Here is a 19,639-nt window from a genome sequence, read left to right on the forward strand (position 1 = left end):
AAGAAGAGGAGGAGGAGGAGGAGGGGGAGATGGGAGAGGAGGTGGGACCAGCTGACTCTCTACACTAACTCTCTCCAGGGACAGAGGGAGGGGGGACAGGGAGGGGAAAGAGAGAGAGGGAAAAAGAGGTAGAAAAGGCAAAGGAAAGTGCAGGGAGGAAATTGTTGCAGAAAAGAAATGCACAGAAAGATTCATCATTCCTGATACACCTTCAAATTTAGACAAGCTATGCACCCCTCGACCTCCACTAACGTAAGCCAAGGTCGACCACGCTGTTACTATGGCAACCCAGGCAGGGCGTAGTTCTAGGCAGCAAGTTTCGGGGTAACCACGGCGACTGCTTGGATGACCTGAATGACATTGCTGTGTTGCTGTATGGAGACGACGTGTGATATTCGCTAGAGATGGGTGACACGGGTTATCATCTCTGCCAAGGACGAGCAACAGACCACAGAAAGGCTGATGGTCGTCTATCACAGCAGCAGGTCTAATAAATCCTCTCGGCCCCGCTCCGACATCCCAGATGAGGTCATTTGCGCAGGACTGAAGGATACCTGATTTTGGAATATATATAATAATTTGAGCTCACAGATTAGAGCTGTCAGTCACTGGTCTAGACTCACTGCCCACCACTGGATTGATAGCAAGCCAACACTCTATCTTTGAAACAAACATGAGCTTATAATGCAAACACAACCTCCACATGAACCAAGCCCAGTGCTGCTCACAACAGGTTAGCTGATCTGACAGTGTCCTCTGGTGGCAGACAGAACAAACTGCACTCTGAGATAACCTAAGATGGTTAAAAATCAGAACTTGAAGTAAAAAGATTAGAATGTAAAGGGCTATGAAGTTTTAACAAACCAATACCGACCCAAAGAAATCTATGCTACTTATTTTTCATTACAGAAGCTGCAGAACATGGAATACCATAGACTACTCTTAATGATCTCTGGATTAAAATCCTCTCTCTCCTTGGCAATCAGATGTATTTTAAATAGACAAGTACTACATAAATAGATGATTATCAAAGCAGAATATGAAAGGAATGATTTTTGAATTACAGTAGCCTCAAAATAAACCATTCAAAGTGTTATTCGCTTTAATAGATAGAGTCAGGCAGTCGGAGTTGTGCAAATCAACTGAATATCTTCCAAAATATTTTAGTACAAAACTCCTCTTTTCCTCTTTTTGTTCCCCTGGACAGTGTTACTGTGCTGGGGTGCGGTAGGGGGATGGTAACACAAAGAGGCAAACTGGCCCTAAAAAGACTTTGTAGGGTATGAACTTATTTTGAGTTACTCAGACTGCTAAAGTTTTGAATTAGCTTCAGATGAACTTGTGCACACATTGAGGACTGTGTATATCTGGTCTCAGTTTGGAGTAACTGTTTTGGTCACCAGTAGAAGAGACACATCGATCAGCCTGTGTAGTGAGAATATGATTCATGGCTGCTGTCACTTACTCTGTCCGTCTCCTCCGTGGACTGGTATCCTGATGACAGCACCACATCGCCGCTCGTGTATCCAGGGGTGGGGCTGCTGGGTGTTGTTTCAGTGGTGGAAGAGGAGCGTGGACGGCTGGTGTGCTGCTGTGGATCGTGGGTGTTGCGGCGGTGCGGGGCCTGGGGGCTGCCTCTCAGTAGGGGGTCGCGGTCTCCGCTCCCAGATCCCGACCCGGGTCCCTTACTCCGCCGGCTCTGCAGGCTGGTCCCACGCCTCATCGTGCCTGCAGCGGCTGAGCCCTGGCCAGCTGCAGAGGGAACCACAGGGGCAGAGAGGTGGTCAGATTCAGGACAGCAGGACCCAGAGGCGTCCTCAGGGGCAGAGGGGGGGATGCCACCTGCTGATACTACAGATGAAGATGAGGAGGAAGACGAGGAGGGGGTGGTGGAGCGAGAGAGGGAGAGGCGTTTACGCTGCTGCTGGAACAGCTGTTTCAGTCCCTGGCCAAGAACCCCCATGCTCTCCCTGGCGTTTTGGCTCATCTTACTGAAGGAGGTGTGCTCTGACTGGGATGAGGCCCTCTTCAACCCTTGGCCTTGGGACCCCAATGCCTCTCTTCTAGCTGTAGGACCTGAACTGGGGCCCACCCCCTCTGGCTCCCTTTGACTGTCATCCCCCTGCTGCATATGGCCCTGCTGACCTCTCCTGAATAGCAGGGAGACTGTCCTATTAAACACTCTGCTAAAACATCCCTCTCTATCTGTCAGACATGCAGAGGGTCAGACCAGGACAATGACTGAAGGTAGGTAGACTAGAAAACAGTAGAGAACAGTAGAAGTGGAGATGGGACTTTCTGATGGGGGGTTTGATCGGCTGAGTGGCGGTCAGAAGGATGAATCCAAAGAGGGAGCATGCATCTTTGATTCAGGAACAAGTAGCCATGCTGTTCTGGCACAGAAAGAGAGGAGATGAATTATGAGAGGCTGGGGTGTTTCCTAGATCCAGTGACATTCAGTCCCTAACTTTCACTCTAGTATGTGACCATTTGCATAGAATGTGTGAATGCACAGTAATAAGACTGGAGTTTTACAATCTGCTGGTTGTACAGCATTAATGCTCTTTGAAGTACCAAAATGAATAAGCAACTTTGTGATTGTAATTTAAAAACCCTAAATATTGTAAGGAGAAATACATTCTCCTCATCTGAAGATGGTCTCAGCCAGGCTGTCTCAGTGACAGTTGTGCCAGGCCTCTGAACCATTCTACATTTACACAGGCCAATGTTTCATGAGCAAATACAAATAATAAAAAGATAACGAGCTGGGTTCAGGTTAGCGAGCATGATAGAAATATCACAAAATATAGTATAAATGAATTTAAAAAATAAACAGTATGGGGAGGGGTGGAGTGTGAAAGGCACAATAGGCCTCTATAATAAAGGAACAGATGCAGAAAGGGAGAAGGGGGAAGAAAGGGAAAGAGATAATAACTCACATCAGAATAAGAGAAACCCACCTACCATCAGCCCAACAGTCAGCCTTGGCGTGACTCACTCTTAAAGAAAGAAAACAAAGAAAAACAGAAAATCTTTTTTAAGACTCAAAACAGATAATCTTCAACATACTCAACAACTAACAATCAGGCATATAATTCTGTTTTCAATAAATAATCATTTACTCCTTCAACATGCTGGGCATACTGAACAGAAAATGTCTGATACTGTGTGACACAACTTTGTGCTCCTTCAGGAGCTCATTTAGTATCCCCAAAGGCATCCCTTCCTTATCCACTGGTAGTATCAAGAGACAAGGGTTTCCGCACTAGAAACAACAGACAGTGAGGTGTCGCACAGAACACAGCGCAAGCTCACCTCCTGCAGCTTTGCACACTGCCTGGCTGAATCTTGGTCACTGTCAAAACTAACAGAGTGGACACTTCCTAACATACAAGCTGTCTTCCTCAAGAATGAACCTTATTGGTGGAACAGTGATCACCTCAGAGATAGACCCACAGACTAACAGGCAGTCAGCCAGAGCCTCCTTGCAGCATCTATAGCTGCTCCCACTGAGGGCAGCAAAACAAGCAAGGCCGGAACGTTGAGCGCCCTGGGGAGAGACAGTTAAATACTTAAACTGTACTCCTCAGGTCAGGTCATGAGGAATAAGACAAGTTGGGACAGATGGGTACACACACACTCACATATTCACACACTTCTCATTGCAAGAATGTCATCTATGCAAATGAACGCCGCAACAGGCTTGATTCACGTCGCCATGAATACAATCAGCTGTTAAGTTTCACACTCGATCCAGAGGCAGAAGCAGAACGAGCATGAAGCTGCTTGCAGGTAGCATATCCCTTTTCACAATGACTACACTGTCACTGCCATGAAATGGCACATTCACGTACACAAACACATTAACACAGCAGCTTTTACTTTCTCTGCAAGCTGATCGTAAATCTGGTCTTGTCTAATCGTTTTCTGTCCAATAGTCAGATTCAGTTAAATGCGCCTGTTGTCTGCCAGAGAGAGGCAGCAGATGTTGAAAAGGTTCTCTTTAGTCACCTGCTAGCTGCCTGCTGCCTGTAGCTATTACAATATGGTTGTGTCAACTGTTAGACAGTGCCCTTTTGTACTAATAACAACACTGGTATTTTTACTGATTACAGCTGAGTCCATATATTTTAATATTTTATTTCAGGAGAAAAACATGAAGTTATTATAATACATAATTCTGTTGTAAATATTAAACTAAATATCTCTCACAAAATATGATATTAAAATAACAAGGACACGTTTAAATTTTTTTACTGTATATTACCAAAGGGTTTACTCTTATCTAACTACACATAGCATCCGTTTCTTTATAGACCGAAACTAATTTCATTTTTCTTTCTTTCTTGAACTTTCCATGAACTTCCTGTGTGACCACAGAAGGCAAACAGCCATACAAAAAAGTGTGACACATACATGCATAGGTGATTATGCACACAAGCATGTACTCTCACACTAAGACAGTAAGTGGCCTTTTCTGGCAGTTACAGTAAAGTGATTATGATGGAGCACTGTGTTTCTGTTGTTTTGGAGCTGGTAAGCAAACTTGCGCTAATCCTGTCCTCAAGCTGAAACTGAACCTGAAGCCCTGTCCCGACCCCGGTGCCCATCCCTCCCTCTGTGTCTGTAAATCCCCTCCTTCATCCCCAGGGCTAAACCCCAACGCTGGGATTGGATGTTTTCTTGATTGCGTACGGTTTTATATTCAAACTAAATCCTCTTTCAGGAGCCTTTAGAGGACAAAGTGTTATTGTCAGACTTGGTGTGTATGCTTGTGTATGAGCGCGAGGTCCCGCATCTTTGTTTAATTTAAGCGATGCATGTCGCTCCACCTTGATGAGGTGATGACGCAAAAGAACAAACAGCAGATGGATCTTTGAATAACCACTGTTCTGTTCTGACCCAAATTACTTCATTTCACCGCATCATACTACACTGCAAAAGACTTCACAGTTAGACATGCTACAGTTGGTATTCTTCTGTGTCTGACACAGGATGTGCTTTGGGCAACATAAACAAAAATGCAATACTGTACTTTGGTGAACCTCTCAGGAAAGTTCTGTCTTCGCTTGCTCCTCGGATCAGCCTCAGAATCATGCTAGTGGATGGATGTCTTTGGGTGCATTCAAGTCCTGTCCACTACAGAAACAGATCAGTGATTATCAGTGATAAACAGGTGTCAGTGACAGCTGAGGTCAGCAGCCTCAGTGAGTCAGCATGTGTCTCAGAAATTTGACAATACTGTCAAAAAGGTAAATTACAAATGACCACATGGACAATAGCCTCTCTGGAACCGTTGGATAAACACACACACACACATAAACACACATAAACACACACACACACACACACACACACACACACACACACACACACACAGGTCCTTGTCCTTAGCGCTGTAACTCATTCCATTCAGCCAGTCGTCCAGTCCTGCTGTCATTGTCTTTGGCCAGCTAAACTAGAGAGATGGTGAAAGCTCAGCAGAGCTCTGGCATTGGCATACTGGGTAAATAAAAACAGCTCACACTGGAAATTTGTCATTTTGCGGACAGTGACAAGCATGTGTGAATTAATACGATAGATTTGAGATTCAGTTTAATGAAACGAAGGGGGGAATCGTGATTCTGATTTCTTTGCTTCAAGCTCTATCGAGTGCTAGTGTTTAACGAGGAGTCACAACATCACACCTCCCTGTAAATGTTCACTTTAGCTCTCTGGGTAGAAAACAGCTGTAGCTTCATTCAGGCAGAAACGTTATATTGATGAAGATGTTTCATTCTAAAATAACTCACGTCCATTATCATTATTGAACAAAGGGGATTATTTAAAAGAAGATTAAGCCCTAGAGTGAGGGTAGCTGATAAAGCAGACAAACAGACTGAAATGTAGCATAACGCAAGATAATTTATGTGTCAGTATGGTAGTATTATATAATTACGTTACAGTAGTATTATATAATTACTTTACAGTAGTTCAAGACCAAATATGTGCATCAACCTGATCACAGTTTCTTCTTTTGACATTAAAAAAAGTTGCAAACTGGGCATGACCAACACAAGCGGAGGTCAATCTGTCCATGCTCTTTGACATTGAGGTAGCCATGTTGTTGTTCATTGCTGAACATACAGTCGGTCAACTCAAAATACGGCCATAGCTTAAACAAGCTCATGCAGTGTTTCCAGAAGAGTCTGAGAGCTGGCGTGGAATAGACCACTCTTTGTTCCCTCTGAGCCACACACAGGCCCATCGCTGCTCTTTGTGCTGCGCCTCTTTCACTGACAGACACACATCAATAAGAGGGGAATTAGGCCAGAGAGTTCTGGCAGTGATGTTTGTGAGCGAGTGCACGGACAAATATGTGTGTGTGCTTTTATCAGACAAAGACAAGGAAAGAGAGAGATAGCAGGAACTATATTGTGCGGAAATGTGCAAATACTGTACTTGCATATGTGTGTTTGTTGTCTTTGACTAATGGAAACTGAACCATATCTCATTCAGCAGCTGTATAATGACAGCACAGGCAGGAAGCAGGAACAATCGTTATTGTACTTGCGTGTGTGTGTGTGTGTGTGTGTGAGGGGTGGGAGAATAGCACAGTTGTGTCAGCTCTGACAGTGCAGGAGATGACTTCAGCATACAGCAAAGAGATTGATAGGAGACGCAACTCTTTGTATCAGACAGGGACAGAGAAAGTGAGAGAAGAGAGACACAGGGTGACAGAGGGAGTGAAAGAGGCCAGACTGGTTCAAAGGCATCCGTCCAAGACTGTTTCGCCTGGCCGTGCCGGGTTTAGCTCGGGCGCTCAACACAGAGTGCGTCTGAATAAGGAGGTGAATGGCAGGTAGCTCCCTGGCGGAGGCAGGCACAACGCCCTATTGTGCAAGAAGAAATCCACAGGGAAGCCCTGATATCAAAGTTGTGCTCAGCTTTCCAGGAACAAGACAAACCAGAAGACACACAATCATTCACCCCTACGCGTGCTGACAAAAAAAAATAAAAATCACCATAGACATTCAAAAATGAAGAAGACAGCCGCCAAGAAGACTATCGTTGGAGACTGATTCACACCTGGTATCTGTTTCACTTTTTCCTAAAATTTTTTAATCTTGAATATATATGGCTGATAGCTTAAACAAGGCAAAACCATCATGTGTGGGATGTGGACGCTTGCCTTACCTAATATTTATGATTTAATTTTATCTCTTAGGCCACAAGAGACTCGCTGTAACGCCATCCCTAGTTAACACCACCCACTCATATTGCTGCAGAAAACTGATAAAAATGTCGATCACAAAAGAAAATAGAAAATATACAACAACAACAACAAACACACTCACACAAAGTGGAACAAAAGGTGGTATATTGGGTGTGAAGCAAGTCTGAGTCACGTAAGACTCCCTTACAGAGTCTGTGAGGTGGGAAGCTGCAAAGACAAAGTAACAGACTTTTCTTATTTCAGTTTCATCTCCACAGAGGAACAACTGTGTTGACCTTTTATGGTTGTACAGGGCTGTAAATATCACATATATCGCTGAGCTATAGGGTGCACAGAGGGGATGGACAGCAAACAAATCAGGGCAGTGAAGTGAAACATAGCTGAAGACTAGCAGAGAGTCATTAAGATGCGCGTTAATCGTTATGTTGGATATTGCTGAATGTTTACTGGGGAGGCCTTGTTCAAGGGATCGCCTCTGCATCTGTGCTCAACACCATAGCGAGTGTCCTAATGAATAATTCACCACCTGCATGGAACCGACACAGGTCCACGTGGACTACAACTACAACAACAACAACACTCTAGACCTAATGTGTCTGACTTGATGGAGAGTGGTGGTAACATATATGTTCTCAAAAGGCGGGTTTCCAGTGGACAAGAGGAGAAATTAGAATGAGTTTGTGATACATTTCATGCCCTGCAAAGTGGCCCTTCACTTACTAACCTGATAGGTGTTTAACAGTGGCCAGGCCTCCAACTTGGCCAGCATAGCTCATATTCCACCAGCTCTGGCAGGGCAACAGGCTGGAAACCACCTACACACCAGCTGAAATCTCATACCAGAGATTGTGTTAAAAGGCACACAGCCATAAGGAATGGGAAAGGGAACGCGCGTCTAGTTCAACACACACTTTGTGCGACTGAAGAGGGAAACCTGCCAGGTTATCGGGCCATAGGGCATCTGGCTCTTTGTGGTGCCAGCAGGTGAGAACTACTTTACACAGTTACATAAATCATCCGTATCATCACCTATTTAAATAACTCTTCAGTCAGCTCTCTGAGCTCAGGTAACTAGACACCTCTATATACTAGGGTGGGTTAGTGGGGATAAGCACATCCAAGCTCTGGTCTTGAAGTTCTTACTGTGAGTGTGAAATTGGGCTCAACACGTAGATTGTGGCTCAGCAATATCCAGTCTGGGAGAAGATTTAAATTGAAAGAAGATATTCCTCCTGACTTCCAAACTTTAATATCCATTCTTCTAAAGACCGCCATCTAAATACAGGAAGATGTAAACAAACTAAAATTAAGGGGTGATCAAAATTGTGCAGTTCTGAGCAGAACACAATGTCTATATAACATAATACTGGAATAAAAACCCAGTCCTCCTTCCATGTACATGTTTCTTGATGGCAATGGCAAACACCGCTGATTGCAGCCGAGATAAAGAACGATTTCAGTCTGTGGCATCTAAATTAAGCTGCATTATGACACATCTGCTACCCTGTGGTCTTTCAAACAGCAAAGCCCTGCTGGAGGAGGAAGAAGGTAAGAGAGAGAGAGTGCTAGAGACACAGGGAGACAGAGAGAGGGAAAAAGAGAGAGAGAAAAGGAAACAGTGTTTCCTCTCTGAGATAAAACAGTTCCTCTTTAGCCACAGCTGGCCTTTGGTTGAGAGAACAGAGCCAAATCACTGCCTGAATGATGCTAAGATTTAAATTCCAAAGGGCAAAAAACAGATTATCTGAATCCATTTGAATCCCTTACTGAACATTTTTACATCATTTGTTAACACTGCAAGCCATTTATAACTTCACAAAACACTGAAAAGCGAGGTATCTAATGGCATGATGTGGTCGTTTCAACTCAATATTGTTTATATGCAGTAAAATTGACCGCAATAACATGAACCCAATGAACATTTGTCAGTACTGATGTCACAACTCCCCAGCCGTGATCCAGTTATGACACCCGTTGTGTGTGTGAACGCGCTTTTGGTCTCTCTCTCTCTCTCTCTCTCTTGCAGTGAGGTCGGGGCCCTGACTGTTGCCCTAAGAGCTGGCTTTATTTAGTCCAACCTGATCCGTGCCTCGTTGGGTTCCAGGTCTACTTAGGCAGCGACCAGACATCCACTCCCTGCCGGATCGTTAAGTCCGACTGGACCTGTTTGGACCTGGAATCTACTTCCTCTGAATCCAATGGACTCTCCTGCCTCCCCCATCCCCAATTCCCTTGTTCTGTGGTCCATGCCACAGGTAACACTGGGATGTGCGTATACAGCCATGCGCCTCCTGTGATACACACTTCCATCCAGGTGCCCTCACCAATCAGAAGGATTCTAGTGCAGCAACAAAGACATGATCCCTCACCAGCAATGCCTGAGGTACCACACCACTGCCAAGAACTGAATCCAGGTCTCTGGAGTATATCTCTGACTCTACAATACATGACACATCGTGTTCTCATCTGCAGCAGAGGGGAGCAACTAAGCATTAGACACTAAACAAGAGAAATTTAAAAAGTCGCTTTATATTTTTTTAATGAATTTCTTAACAAATGATTAAATATGGCAAAATATTCTGTAACACAATATAAAACATCCATTCATCCATACCAAGTGTCCTGTTCAGGGATGCAGGGGGCTGAAGCCTTTGCAGGGCATACAGTACATCAAGCGAGAAGTCTGGTACATCCTGGACACAGCACACACATCCAGACAAACAGTCACTCCTATGGACAACTAAGTTGCCAATTTACCTAACCTGCATGTCTTTGAACTATGGGTAGAAACTGGACCACCCAGTGGAGATGTAACTGAAAACATCATAAATAATTTTTTTATGTACGCGTTTCACGCTGATGACGAAACTACTACAGAATATGGGGCAGCAATGTTTTTGGACAGGTTCCTGGCATGCAGAACAATAACTGATGCATGACAAGACGTTATTAAACTAAATTACAGATTGCCAATTTGACACACATACCTTGTTATACTTAACGTAAAAAATGAAAAGATCGTAACTTTAACTATAATCTACTTAATGTCATCTTTCTAATCCAGTATCTGCAGCTTTGTTGTGAGAAATGCAGGCTTCCTGTGCACACGGCCAATTAATCAGCCCCTGTGACAGCTAGGCGAGCATTCAGCAAGCTGTGTTAATCTTGGATCTGATCTGAGATAGGCACATCTTCATCACATCTGATGCAGAAAGTGTTACGTGGAGCTGAGCACAAATCAGAGGAGGCAACTCCATCTTTAGAAACCACGAGTTCTTATTTGTAAGCACCGTGCATGCAAACACACATACATATAAATGAACACATTACGCTCGTACAAAGACTCTCAATTCTAAGCTCAGCTCCTAGCAGGGAGGGCACAATGTGAGTGCAGTGGGAACAGGAGGAGGAGGAGAAGGAGGAGGAGGAGGAGGAGGGCAGCGTCATCGTGGTGGTCTGACCATCAGAGTGAGACATGAATGGCTGCGTTAGCAGTGCCCTGAAGGGGCAGCTAAGCTCTCAGCCACTTAGCGTATGCTGAACAGATAGTGGGATACATCATGTCATACTGGACCCTTCCAACGCTCTACATGTGTATCAGTTGTACATGCAGGGCAGTGTCAAAACTATCAGGTTATAAAATTGGTTAGAGATGGAGGAAGAGAGATGGAAACAGTTATCAGAATGGATGAGTAGAATAAATGGATGAAAACAAACCTTCAGTCCATAATCATGATGCTGGGGTGGATTTCCTTCATTGCAGAGGAGACGACAACCTGCTACATCAGGCCTGCAGGTCTTCAACAAAAAAGAGAAAAAGTGAGATGGAAACTGTAATCCTCTAAATGCCTCCTTGGCACATTGTACTCTCTTCGTCTGCCTGCTGTTTGCCTGCGTGTGAGAGTGTGTTAGAGTGCGTATGTCTCTGTCTGTCTCCCAGACACTCATAATAACAGGTTGCAGAAAAAAAATCTCCTCTGTGAAGAATACTAGGCATCAGATGTAATGAGGCTGCAGATGTCCATCCTTACCAGGCAATGAAAATGCCTTTAGTCCATCAGACTGCATTAACCTTAACATGTTGAGACTAAAATAAACCCTGCTGACTATTTATTAAAACTTGTGTAAGTTGCAGGCAACTGGCAGCCCCCTGTCTATTAATCCACAGAGACACATCAATATGTCAGGATCACAGTAAACAAAAATTTTCATGAATTAACTGGAAATAAACATCTACTCACAACTTTTACTCTGATCAAGAGTTCATGACAAGCTAGCAAAGTCTCCTAGAGCATAAAATGAGAGCAAACATACCATTTCCAGATGCAACCAACTGTATTTGAATGTTTACGGTTAATTTCCTACAATATATGCAGCTTTATTACACAATATTTTACAACATTTGAATTATTTTGTAATTTAAGTACTACAGCAGTAAAACGCCCACATATGAATGTTATGATGACACCACAGGAGGTGAAATATTGCGGCTGTTACGAAAGATAAGTCTTAAAATGCCCTGTTGGGAAGCACATAACGTAACGTTACTTTATGCCCAATAGAATTAAAGTAACTACAGACGAGCCTTCCTGTATGTTGTGCAATTACAATATGTGTAAAGCTAAAAGTCTTTCAAGTGTTTGTTCAATGCCAGTCAGTGCTGTCAGTGAGTAGCAGCAGTGTGTCAACGGACTCAGGTTGACAGTCCAGTCTAGTGTCATTGTACAGAGCTGCAGCTAAAACGATAAAATATCTACCTCGACACTCTAACAGCTTTTCCTCGCGGCACAGAGACGCAGTACAGATCACACAAACGAATAAAATGACGGTAAAACAACCCTAAAAAACAAACTTAAAACATATTTCACACTTACACGGGTGATAGCAAACTGTTGAGGCTGACACCGACGTTCAACGAGCGGCACCCCTCCTCCGAGTGCCGTCCTCCCCACGGTCCACCCTCCCTCCGTGCTAACGTCATGACGTACGACGTAACCAAGAGTGTGGGGAACCAAAGATTGTGCTGCGGTGGAGAGTTCTCACTCGTGTGTATAAAAATTAGATACGTACACCTTTAGTTTAGACATGAAAGAAATTATTTCAGAAACGATTCACCACAGAGAGGGATCAATGATGTTGTTCTGTTCTGATAATCGTTTAATTGACATTTAACAAGCAAAAATGTTAAACACTAGCTCATCTTCTCAATTGTGAGAATTTGCTGCTTTTGTGGCATTACACTGAATATGAGTTTTGAACAGTTGGCCAGAAAATAATACAATTTGAAAATGTCAACTTGGACTGATGAGCACTTTTTAGGCTACTATTTACTATTTGTATATAATAAATTAGTTAATAATTTAATAATTGACAGATCAATTATGATCAATTATGAAAATAACTGGTAGTTGCAACCCTATTTCCCTTAATTGAGGATTATTCACTTCACTTCAATTCAATTTTATTTATATTCATTATGCAAATAATAACCTCAAAAATTACATTTAATTAGAAAAATTAAGCACAACTACTGCTGCAGCATTCCTATTACTCTCACTCCTGTAGACAAGCACAACAGCAGATGGCAGCAGCATGACAGAGGTCAGGTCAGAAGTCAGTTTGCTGTTCTCACTTATGATTTTTCAAATAAAACAAATCTTTGTGCCTCACCAGAATTTCTTTCTGAACACAAATGTTGTGTTCAGGAAAACTGTGATTCCTATTCAACCATTCATGAAAGGACAAAAGTTACATTTGATTTATTAAATTAATATGTCAGGTATAATGTTGTATACTTTGAAGACCGTGGAGATGGTCGTGGACTTCAGCCAGGGACAAGGGCAGGCTGCAGCATATCATTCGCTCTGCAGAGAAGGTGATTGGCTGCAATCTTCCTTCTCTTCAGGACCTGTATGCCTCGAGGACTCTGAGGCGAGCAGGAAAGATTGCAGCTGACTCCTCCCACCCCAGACACAAACTGTTTCAGACTCTCCCCTCTGGCAAGAGGCTGCGGTCCATCAGGACCAAAACCTCTTGCCACAAAAGCAGCTTCTTCCCATCAGCAGCTAGCCTCATTAACAAGTCCATCACTGACACTCCCCCCTTTTAAAATATTACAACTGTCTCTGCACATGTATTTATATATTATATATTTATTTATATATATTTATATATATATATATTATTTCATTTCATATCACACACAAACTTGGCACACTGCACATATTTGTTGTTAATAGTTAATCTTTGTTGTTGTATATTTTTATATTGTCAATTTTATATTTATGTACACAATGCTCTCTTCCGTTGCAACACATCTTTCCTCTGCAAATAATTGTATTATTGTTCTCTATTCTCTTATTATTTTTATATAACTTGCATTGTCTAATCCATATTTATATTTTTCTACATTTATTTATGTCAACTGTATGTTTGTCTACGTGTAGCACCTCATCACCAAAGCCAATCACCATCACCAAAAACACTACTTGGCAATAAAGCTCTTTCTGATTCTGATTCTGATATAACCTAAACATTATTTGTCAGGATTCAATATTTATTAATGAATCAACATTATTTCTTAAACCCAATTCAATCAATATTACTTCTTACCCTCATTTCATACAAGGTAGGTTGAGTGGGGAATAATTTTCTTTCTTGCAATTATTGTGTGTTGGGTTTCCCCTCAGAAACTGATGTGGCGGCACCCAAAATGGACATGTTAAGACGCTATATTCTGTCATCTTAAAAAGAATAGTAAGTGATTGTAATCCAATACAGTTTTTGTTAAATTCAGAAAATTTTTCCTCACAGTTTGCTAGCTCTTCATTTTCCTACACAGCCCTGGCTCTGTAAATGGAAAACAAAGAAAATGGTGTGGACCTTGCCACACAACATTGTTCCACCTTATCAGTAACAGTTTGTGCACAGGGGTGATGTGGGGATGGGGGCAGTGGGAGAGTTCTATACACCGGCACATTTGACTGTCCAGGACTGCAGGTACTGTGAAGAAGGAGAGATGGCCGAGAAACAGCCAAAGAGGAAATTGTATGAAGACTATAAACAGAGAAGAACGTTTAAGGACCAGGCAAGGGCGAAGGTGTTTTAATGCTTTAGAAACCTCAGAGATTTTAAATTTGGAGGGCAAAGCTTCTGACACTACTGCTACTGACGTTCAAATTTGAATCAGGGTGTTTATTGTTGTCTTAAGACATTCAAATTTGTCTTGTTAATAGGACGCTTTGTATCATCTTAAGACATTCAAATTTGCCTTGTTAACAGGAGTATGCCGTCTTAAGACATTCAAATTTGACTGTTAAAGGAGTGTTTTATGTCATCTTAAGATGACCGTTCACTGCTCCCAGGAGTTAAAACCTTCCTTCAAATTCACTTCTTTTCTCTGCTAATCAGCCAGTAGTGTTTCTAATCAAATCCAAGGGCGTAGAATTTAGTAGGGATGGTATGGTACTACTGAATTGTCCCTAGCAATAATTTTGTTAAAAACAATAAAAATTTAACCACTGTTAACCGTCAGTCTCTAGTCAATATATTTGGTAGGCCTACACAAAAGGTTTAAACAGCTCATGTTCTCTAGTCCAATGCGGTTTTTAGGTTTTGAAAGATTATGTCCTCTCATATGCTTAATAGTGGATTAGTCCACTGCCTATACCTTTTTCAAACCCTCAGTGATTTTATTTCTAAAAATCTCCAGCTGGGAGATGATTTTATTGTCCACCACTAATAGTGACATGAAATATCTGCCCTTGCATGAGATTGTACCATGCATGATCACAAATCAGAAATGATGAAACACTGTTCCTTTTAGCTGAAATCCTTTACACATTGTGCTGTTTGACTAAATTTACTGAGCATACTTGACTCCACGTTGGTCTACAGGGTTTAACTAAAAAAGTACAAATAAAAGCACTCTCTCCTGAAGACAAACAAAATTGATGATTATTTAACCAAACCGACTACTAAGAAAACACCAATAAAACCATTTCTGTATGTCATTGGTTCATCCCATACCACAACAAATATCCTGTTATATTCTTCATTCATCATGTTCATATGTGCAACTATATTTTACGACCAAATACCAAAGCAACAATTATGCAACTTGATGGATTCCTAGTCTTAACAACTCCTACAGTGTTTCATATGTATTTGTATGTGAATGGGGAGAGATGAATAAGGCATGCTCTTTCCTCGTGCAAAAATCCTTAAGATCTTGATCAGTTCTTGATCAAGATCGCCTCCTACTCCTACTCCTATTCGCCTCCTACTCCTAACTGATACAGTGGTGGTCCTCCGTGGTTAGCAGTGCTACGTGTGACAGGGAAGTGTGTCCAGTTGGCTTTACAGGGCTTGATTAAAATGACTAGTGAGGTTGAAGGACAGAGAGATAGCATCAAGGATGTTCACATTGATTACCTGTCAAATACCACTAGCTATATCTCTAATATCTTCTTCAGTACTTTTCATACAGTGGTCAATAGGGCTCTTTATTCAGGGATTCATTTCCACCTGACAAAGGAAAAAGCACCAGAGATTCCACATCAAACCAACTTTAACATGACTTCACTCTTTCTGTTCTCTCACCCGCATGACATGCTGGAAGAAGCGTTTCATTTCTGGATAATAAGTGCAAAGTCTCTATCTCAAAGCCTTGGTAGCTATAGCAACATAAAATCTATCTCCAGTCTCAATGCAGAAAATCATTCTATCCATCTGTGCCTTAGTGATTTCAGGCTTATTTCTCAAACATAAACCAATAAAAATCTGCCTTTGTGATTGGTAAAGTGAAACCTGTTCACACAATGGATGAAAATCCACAGTTTGCTATACTGTAATTCGGGAACATCTCGCAACAGATGCTAATTCTAATGTTTTAACAATTAAATATTAATTAACACATATTGTCTGTAATTCCTAATGTTGGATGTTTATTTTATGTTGTTACAGTCATCAGGGAAAGCATTCCCTTGTGTCCCATAGTCATAATATAATTCATGAAACAAATACCAGTTTGACACAATGTGGCTTGTTACTCCTTAAAAACTGTTGCGACATTATGCTGTATCTACATGTTTCCTTCCTTTAAATAATGTACACCAACAGATCCTTCCTCTATTAAGAGACAAGATAGTTTTAATTTCTGAAGGACTAAATGCTGCAATGCTGTATGACATGTTCTGCTGTGCGTTTGCTCTAATTTGTGTCCACTAGATGGCAACATTTACACAGACAGATGAAAGTGGTTGTATTTTTTGATGGTGGTCTCTCTCTGAAGAACACTGCCTGTTTCCCTGTTGTTCAACTCTTTTGGAGCAATTTTAAACTTGTGATTTTATCTTATATGAAAACCACACAGTCATAAGAGGATACATGAGGGACTGAGTAGGGAGAATACTGTCTGTAGTACATGAATATATGTGGACTGGGTGTTTGTGGTTTTTTCCTCACTGTCTCCTCACCCCACTGTATTTTCTCATCGGCTGATTTATGTCCCTGTGCTTTATTCTATTTCATTCATTTCGTAGACAAAATGAATTATACGCTTTACTTGAAGAAAAGAAATATAACTTTGTTATTAGACTCTAATCAATCCCTCTGCACAATATATCCACAATATTGACTACCTGCTGATTACTCAGCTTTGCGTTTCACAGTATCTATATAAAGTTTTTTAATCAGTAAAACCCAACAGAAAACACTTCAGACACATTTGCACTGTTTATATCCGCTCCATCCCTCCTGGTACTTCCTGTGAGTCCTGCCCTGACCCTCTCTGACCCCAGCATCCTTTTCTGTTTGTTGCTGGAACAAGGCGTCATGCGCTCATTTGAGGGAGCAAGCAAAAATGGTTTCATCTAATTTCTTATTAGACCATCAAAGATTGTATCTGACCCTGCAAATTATTATTGCCATGCCGTAAATTGGTTTAATTTCTAAATTAAAATGTCCAATCATAATGATTAAGGAATGAAATTAGAGCTATGAGAGAAGTATGAATCACCAGAAGTGTGAGTGAAAATAAAATGAGCCTAGTCTCAACTGGTGAGAGGGACGTAGGTAGAGTTTGCAGTATTTATGTGCCACTCTGCTATAAAAGGTCTTAATGCTTGTATCAGAGCTGTTGTTCACACAACAGGAAGTGCAGGGCTAAGCAGCAAAGCAAGTTCACATGAAAAACATCCCTTAGAACAGAACAAATGGCTTGGGATTTTCTCACAACATTGTCCTCAAAGAGTAAACTGTCAACAAAGTGTAGTGTATATGAGTGTAATGCTGTCCTATTTTTCACATGATCTGATCAGACTTGTACTTCCATTAGCCATGGGACTCAAGCAAAGCTTACACATAGTCCCACGTAAACAGAAACACGCTTATATACAACGTACACTACACAGACAAAAACACACAACCCACAGGCCGGCTGTTTATTCTGCTCCCACAATAGAGCAGAGGATAATGAGAAAGATTAGTGTGAGCGGCTGATGCCTGGCGACCCTTTCTCTGAGAGCGCGGCAGACGAGGATGCTGGCTCTCAGTGGCCCTTGGCAATTAGAGCATCCACTCTAGCAGGCCGAGCCTAATGAAGAGTCCAGGGCATGGGAGTGGAGGCGGGCAGGCTGGGATTGATCCCCAGCCTGGTGAGGGCACAGCTGGGGGGCCGACATGGGAAAGCCTGGGGACTGAGGGACCGTGTCTTCTTCTTCTATCATAGATAGAACGCCCTCAAGGAGATATGGCTCCATCTATGTCTGTATTCCACCGTTTGACCTCTCAATCTCATTATACTCACTCCTTTTCACATGTTATCAATTGTTCTCCCTCTGGATTTCCAAACTTCTGTTGCTGATGTGCATCAATTAATGGCCTGAGGTAGATTTCACTGCGTCTCCTAAGCTTCAGGGAAATTGAGTTTTTTGAGTCTTGTGTTCCTTAGAATAATCGTGCCACAGTGGGAGATACTTCAGCCTCTCCTTTCAATGTAAAATTTCATGAGCTCTATTCTATTAATGACATGTTGTTCATTACTTGTCAGTCCGTCACTTTGTTCCAGACTGAAACTTCTTGACAACTATTGGATGGATTGCAATGACAATTGGTATAGACAGTCATGGTCCTAGGAGGATGTGGCCTACTGATTTTGGTGATCCCCTGACCTTTACTTTAGCACCACCATGAGGATGAAATATTTTGTTCTGTGTGAAATGTCTCTTGTCATGAGGAATGTGAGACAGATATCGAGTGTCCACAAAGGGATAGTAAGTGAATGAAGCTTTATTCAAAGCCAATTGGGGGATGCAAGAACTGACTCTTCCTCTAGTGACACCTTAGTGAAATGATGTACCTCAACATCCATTGCATGGATTCGAACAACATGTTGTGCAAACATTCGTGGTTCCCAGATGATAAATCCTAATGATTCCGGAGATCACCTTGATCTGGCGCCACCAGCAGATGGAAAGATTCAGAAAATATTTCGACAACTGTTGGATGGGTTGCCATGAAATTAGGTACAGATGCCCCCTCAGGATGATTTGTAATACACTTGGCAATACCTTAAATAACCTACTTGTTTATGCAAACACCTGCAAAACTTGTGACATTCCCATCAGTCTCAGCTGTACTTTGTATTTAGCGCTAATTGGCAAAATGTTAGCATGTTTCCAAGCTAAACTAAGAAAGTGAGTGTGTTTTAAACAGTTTTGGATGACAGTGAAGAAATACTTGTTAGTTGGTAGAACAACTCATTTGGTGTTGTTGTTTTAATGGGATTTGTTGATAGTAACATATAGTGAAAATAACATTCATTGTGAAATTTAATTTGGCACTATGTAAGCACCCAGAAACCGGGAATGTTTTGTTTTTTGTACAAAAATAAATACACACTAACTCCATATTCTAAGCATGCCCACTGCTGCTCAGTCTTTGATAAGGTCAGGACCCCTTTCCTCCACCTCAGTGTTTCTGCATCGCCACTGCGATCTGCATGCTAAAAGGGGTAATTGCCATTTCTAGTTTTGGATTAGCATTCAGAGAGAAGGGGGGCCGACAGCTGTTACAGCTAACACTAGAGTCTACAACGTTGACTACAGCAGTCAATAATGGACACTGCTGACACCCATTTCACCAGATATTCACTGTTGAAGCTTAAGTTTGCCATGTGATTTGTGGTTTTGAGTAAAGTCTTGGTCTAAAATGAAATATTACAACAACTATTGGATAGACGGCTTAAAATTTAGAACAGAAAAAGTAAAATAACTTTGGGTTACTTTTTATTTGGTGCCAGGTCATTTGTCCTAATCTTTCATATATATAACCAAATACGTGCAAAACTAATGACATTCCCATGTTCCCACTAAATAAAGCCAAAAATTCTCAGGATAGATATAAAGTCATTGATAGTCATGG

At 41.8% G+C, this 19,639-nt stretch overlaps 1 protein-coding gene across 8 annotated transcripts in view; it reads right to left on the reverse strand.

The window, feature by feature from the left end:
• Positions 1-12,140, reverse strand: part of tmcc1a (transmembrane and coiled-coil domain family 1a) — a 39,165-nt gene extending 27,025 nt beyond the window's left edge. Inside the window, exons 1-4 of one of the 8 annotated variants that reach the window (XM_046057080.1) lie at positions 12,091-12,140; positions 10,934-11,014; positions 2,965-2,999; positions 1,466-1,752 (exon numbers count right to left, since the gene is read on the reverse strand). In XM_046057080.1, coding sequence (XP_045913036.1) covers positions 1,466-1,723 — 258 coding nt within the window. In that variant the 5' untranslated portion in view covers positions 1,724-1,752; positions 2,965-2,999; positions 10,934-11,014; positions 12,091-12,140. Of the gene's footprint in view, positions 1-1,465; positions 2,394-2,960; positions 3,000-9,830; positions 9,910-10,933; positions 11,015-12,090 lie in introns of those variants that run through there. The other 7 variants (XM_046057075.1, XM_046057076.1, XM_046057078.1 and 4 more) reach the window with 7 other exon arrangements.
• Between the last annotated feature and the right edge of the window lie 7,499 nt (positions 12,141-19,639).

Source organism: Micropterus dolomieu, linkage group LG08 (assembly GCF_021292245.1).
Source record: "Micropterus dolomieu isolate WLL.071019.BEF.003 ecotype Adirondacks linkage group LG08, ASM2129224v1, whole genome shotgun sequence".
NCBI classification, from domain to species: domain Eukaryota; kingdom Metazoa; phylum Chordata; class Actinopteri; order Centrarchiformes; family Centrarchidae; genus Micropterus; species Micropterus dolomieu.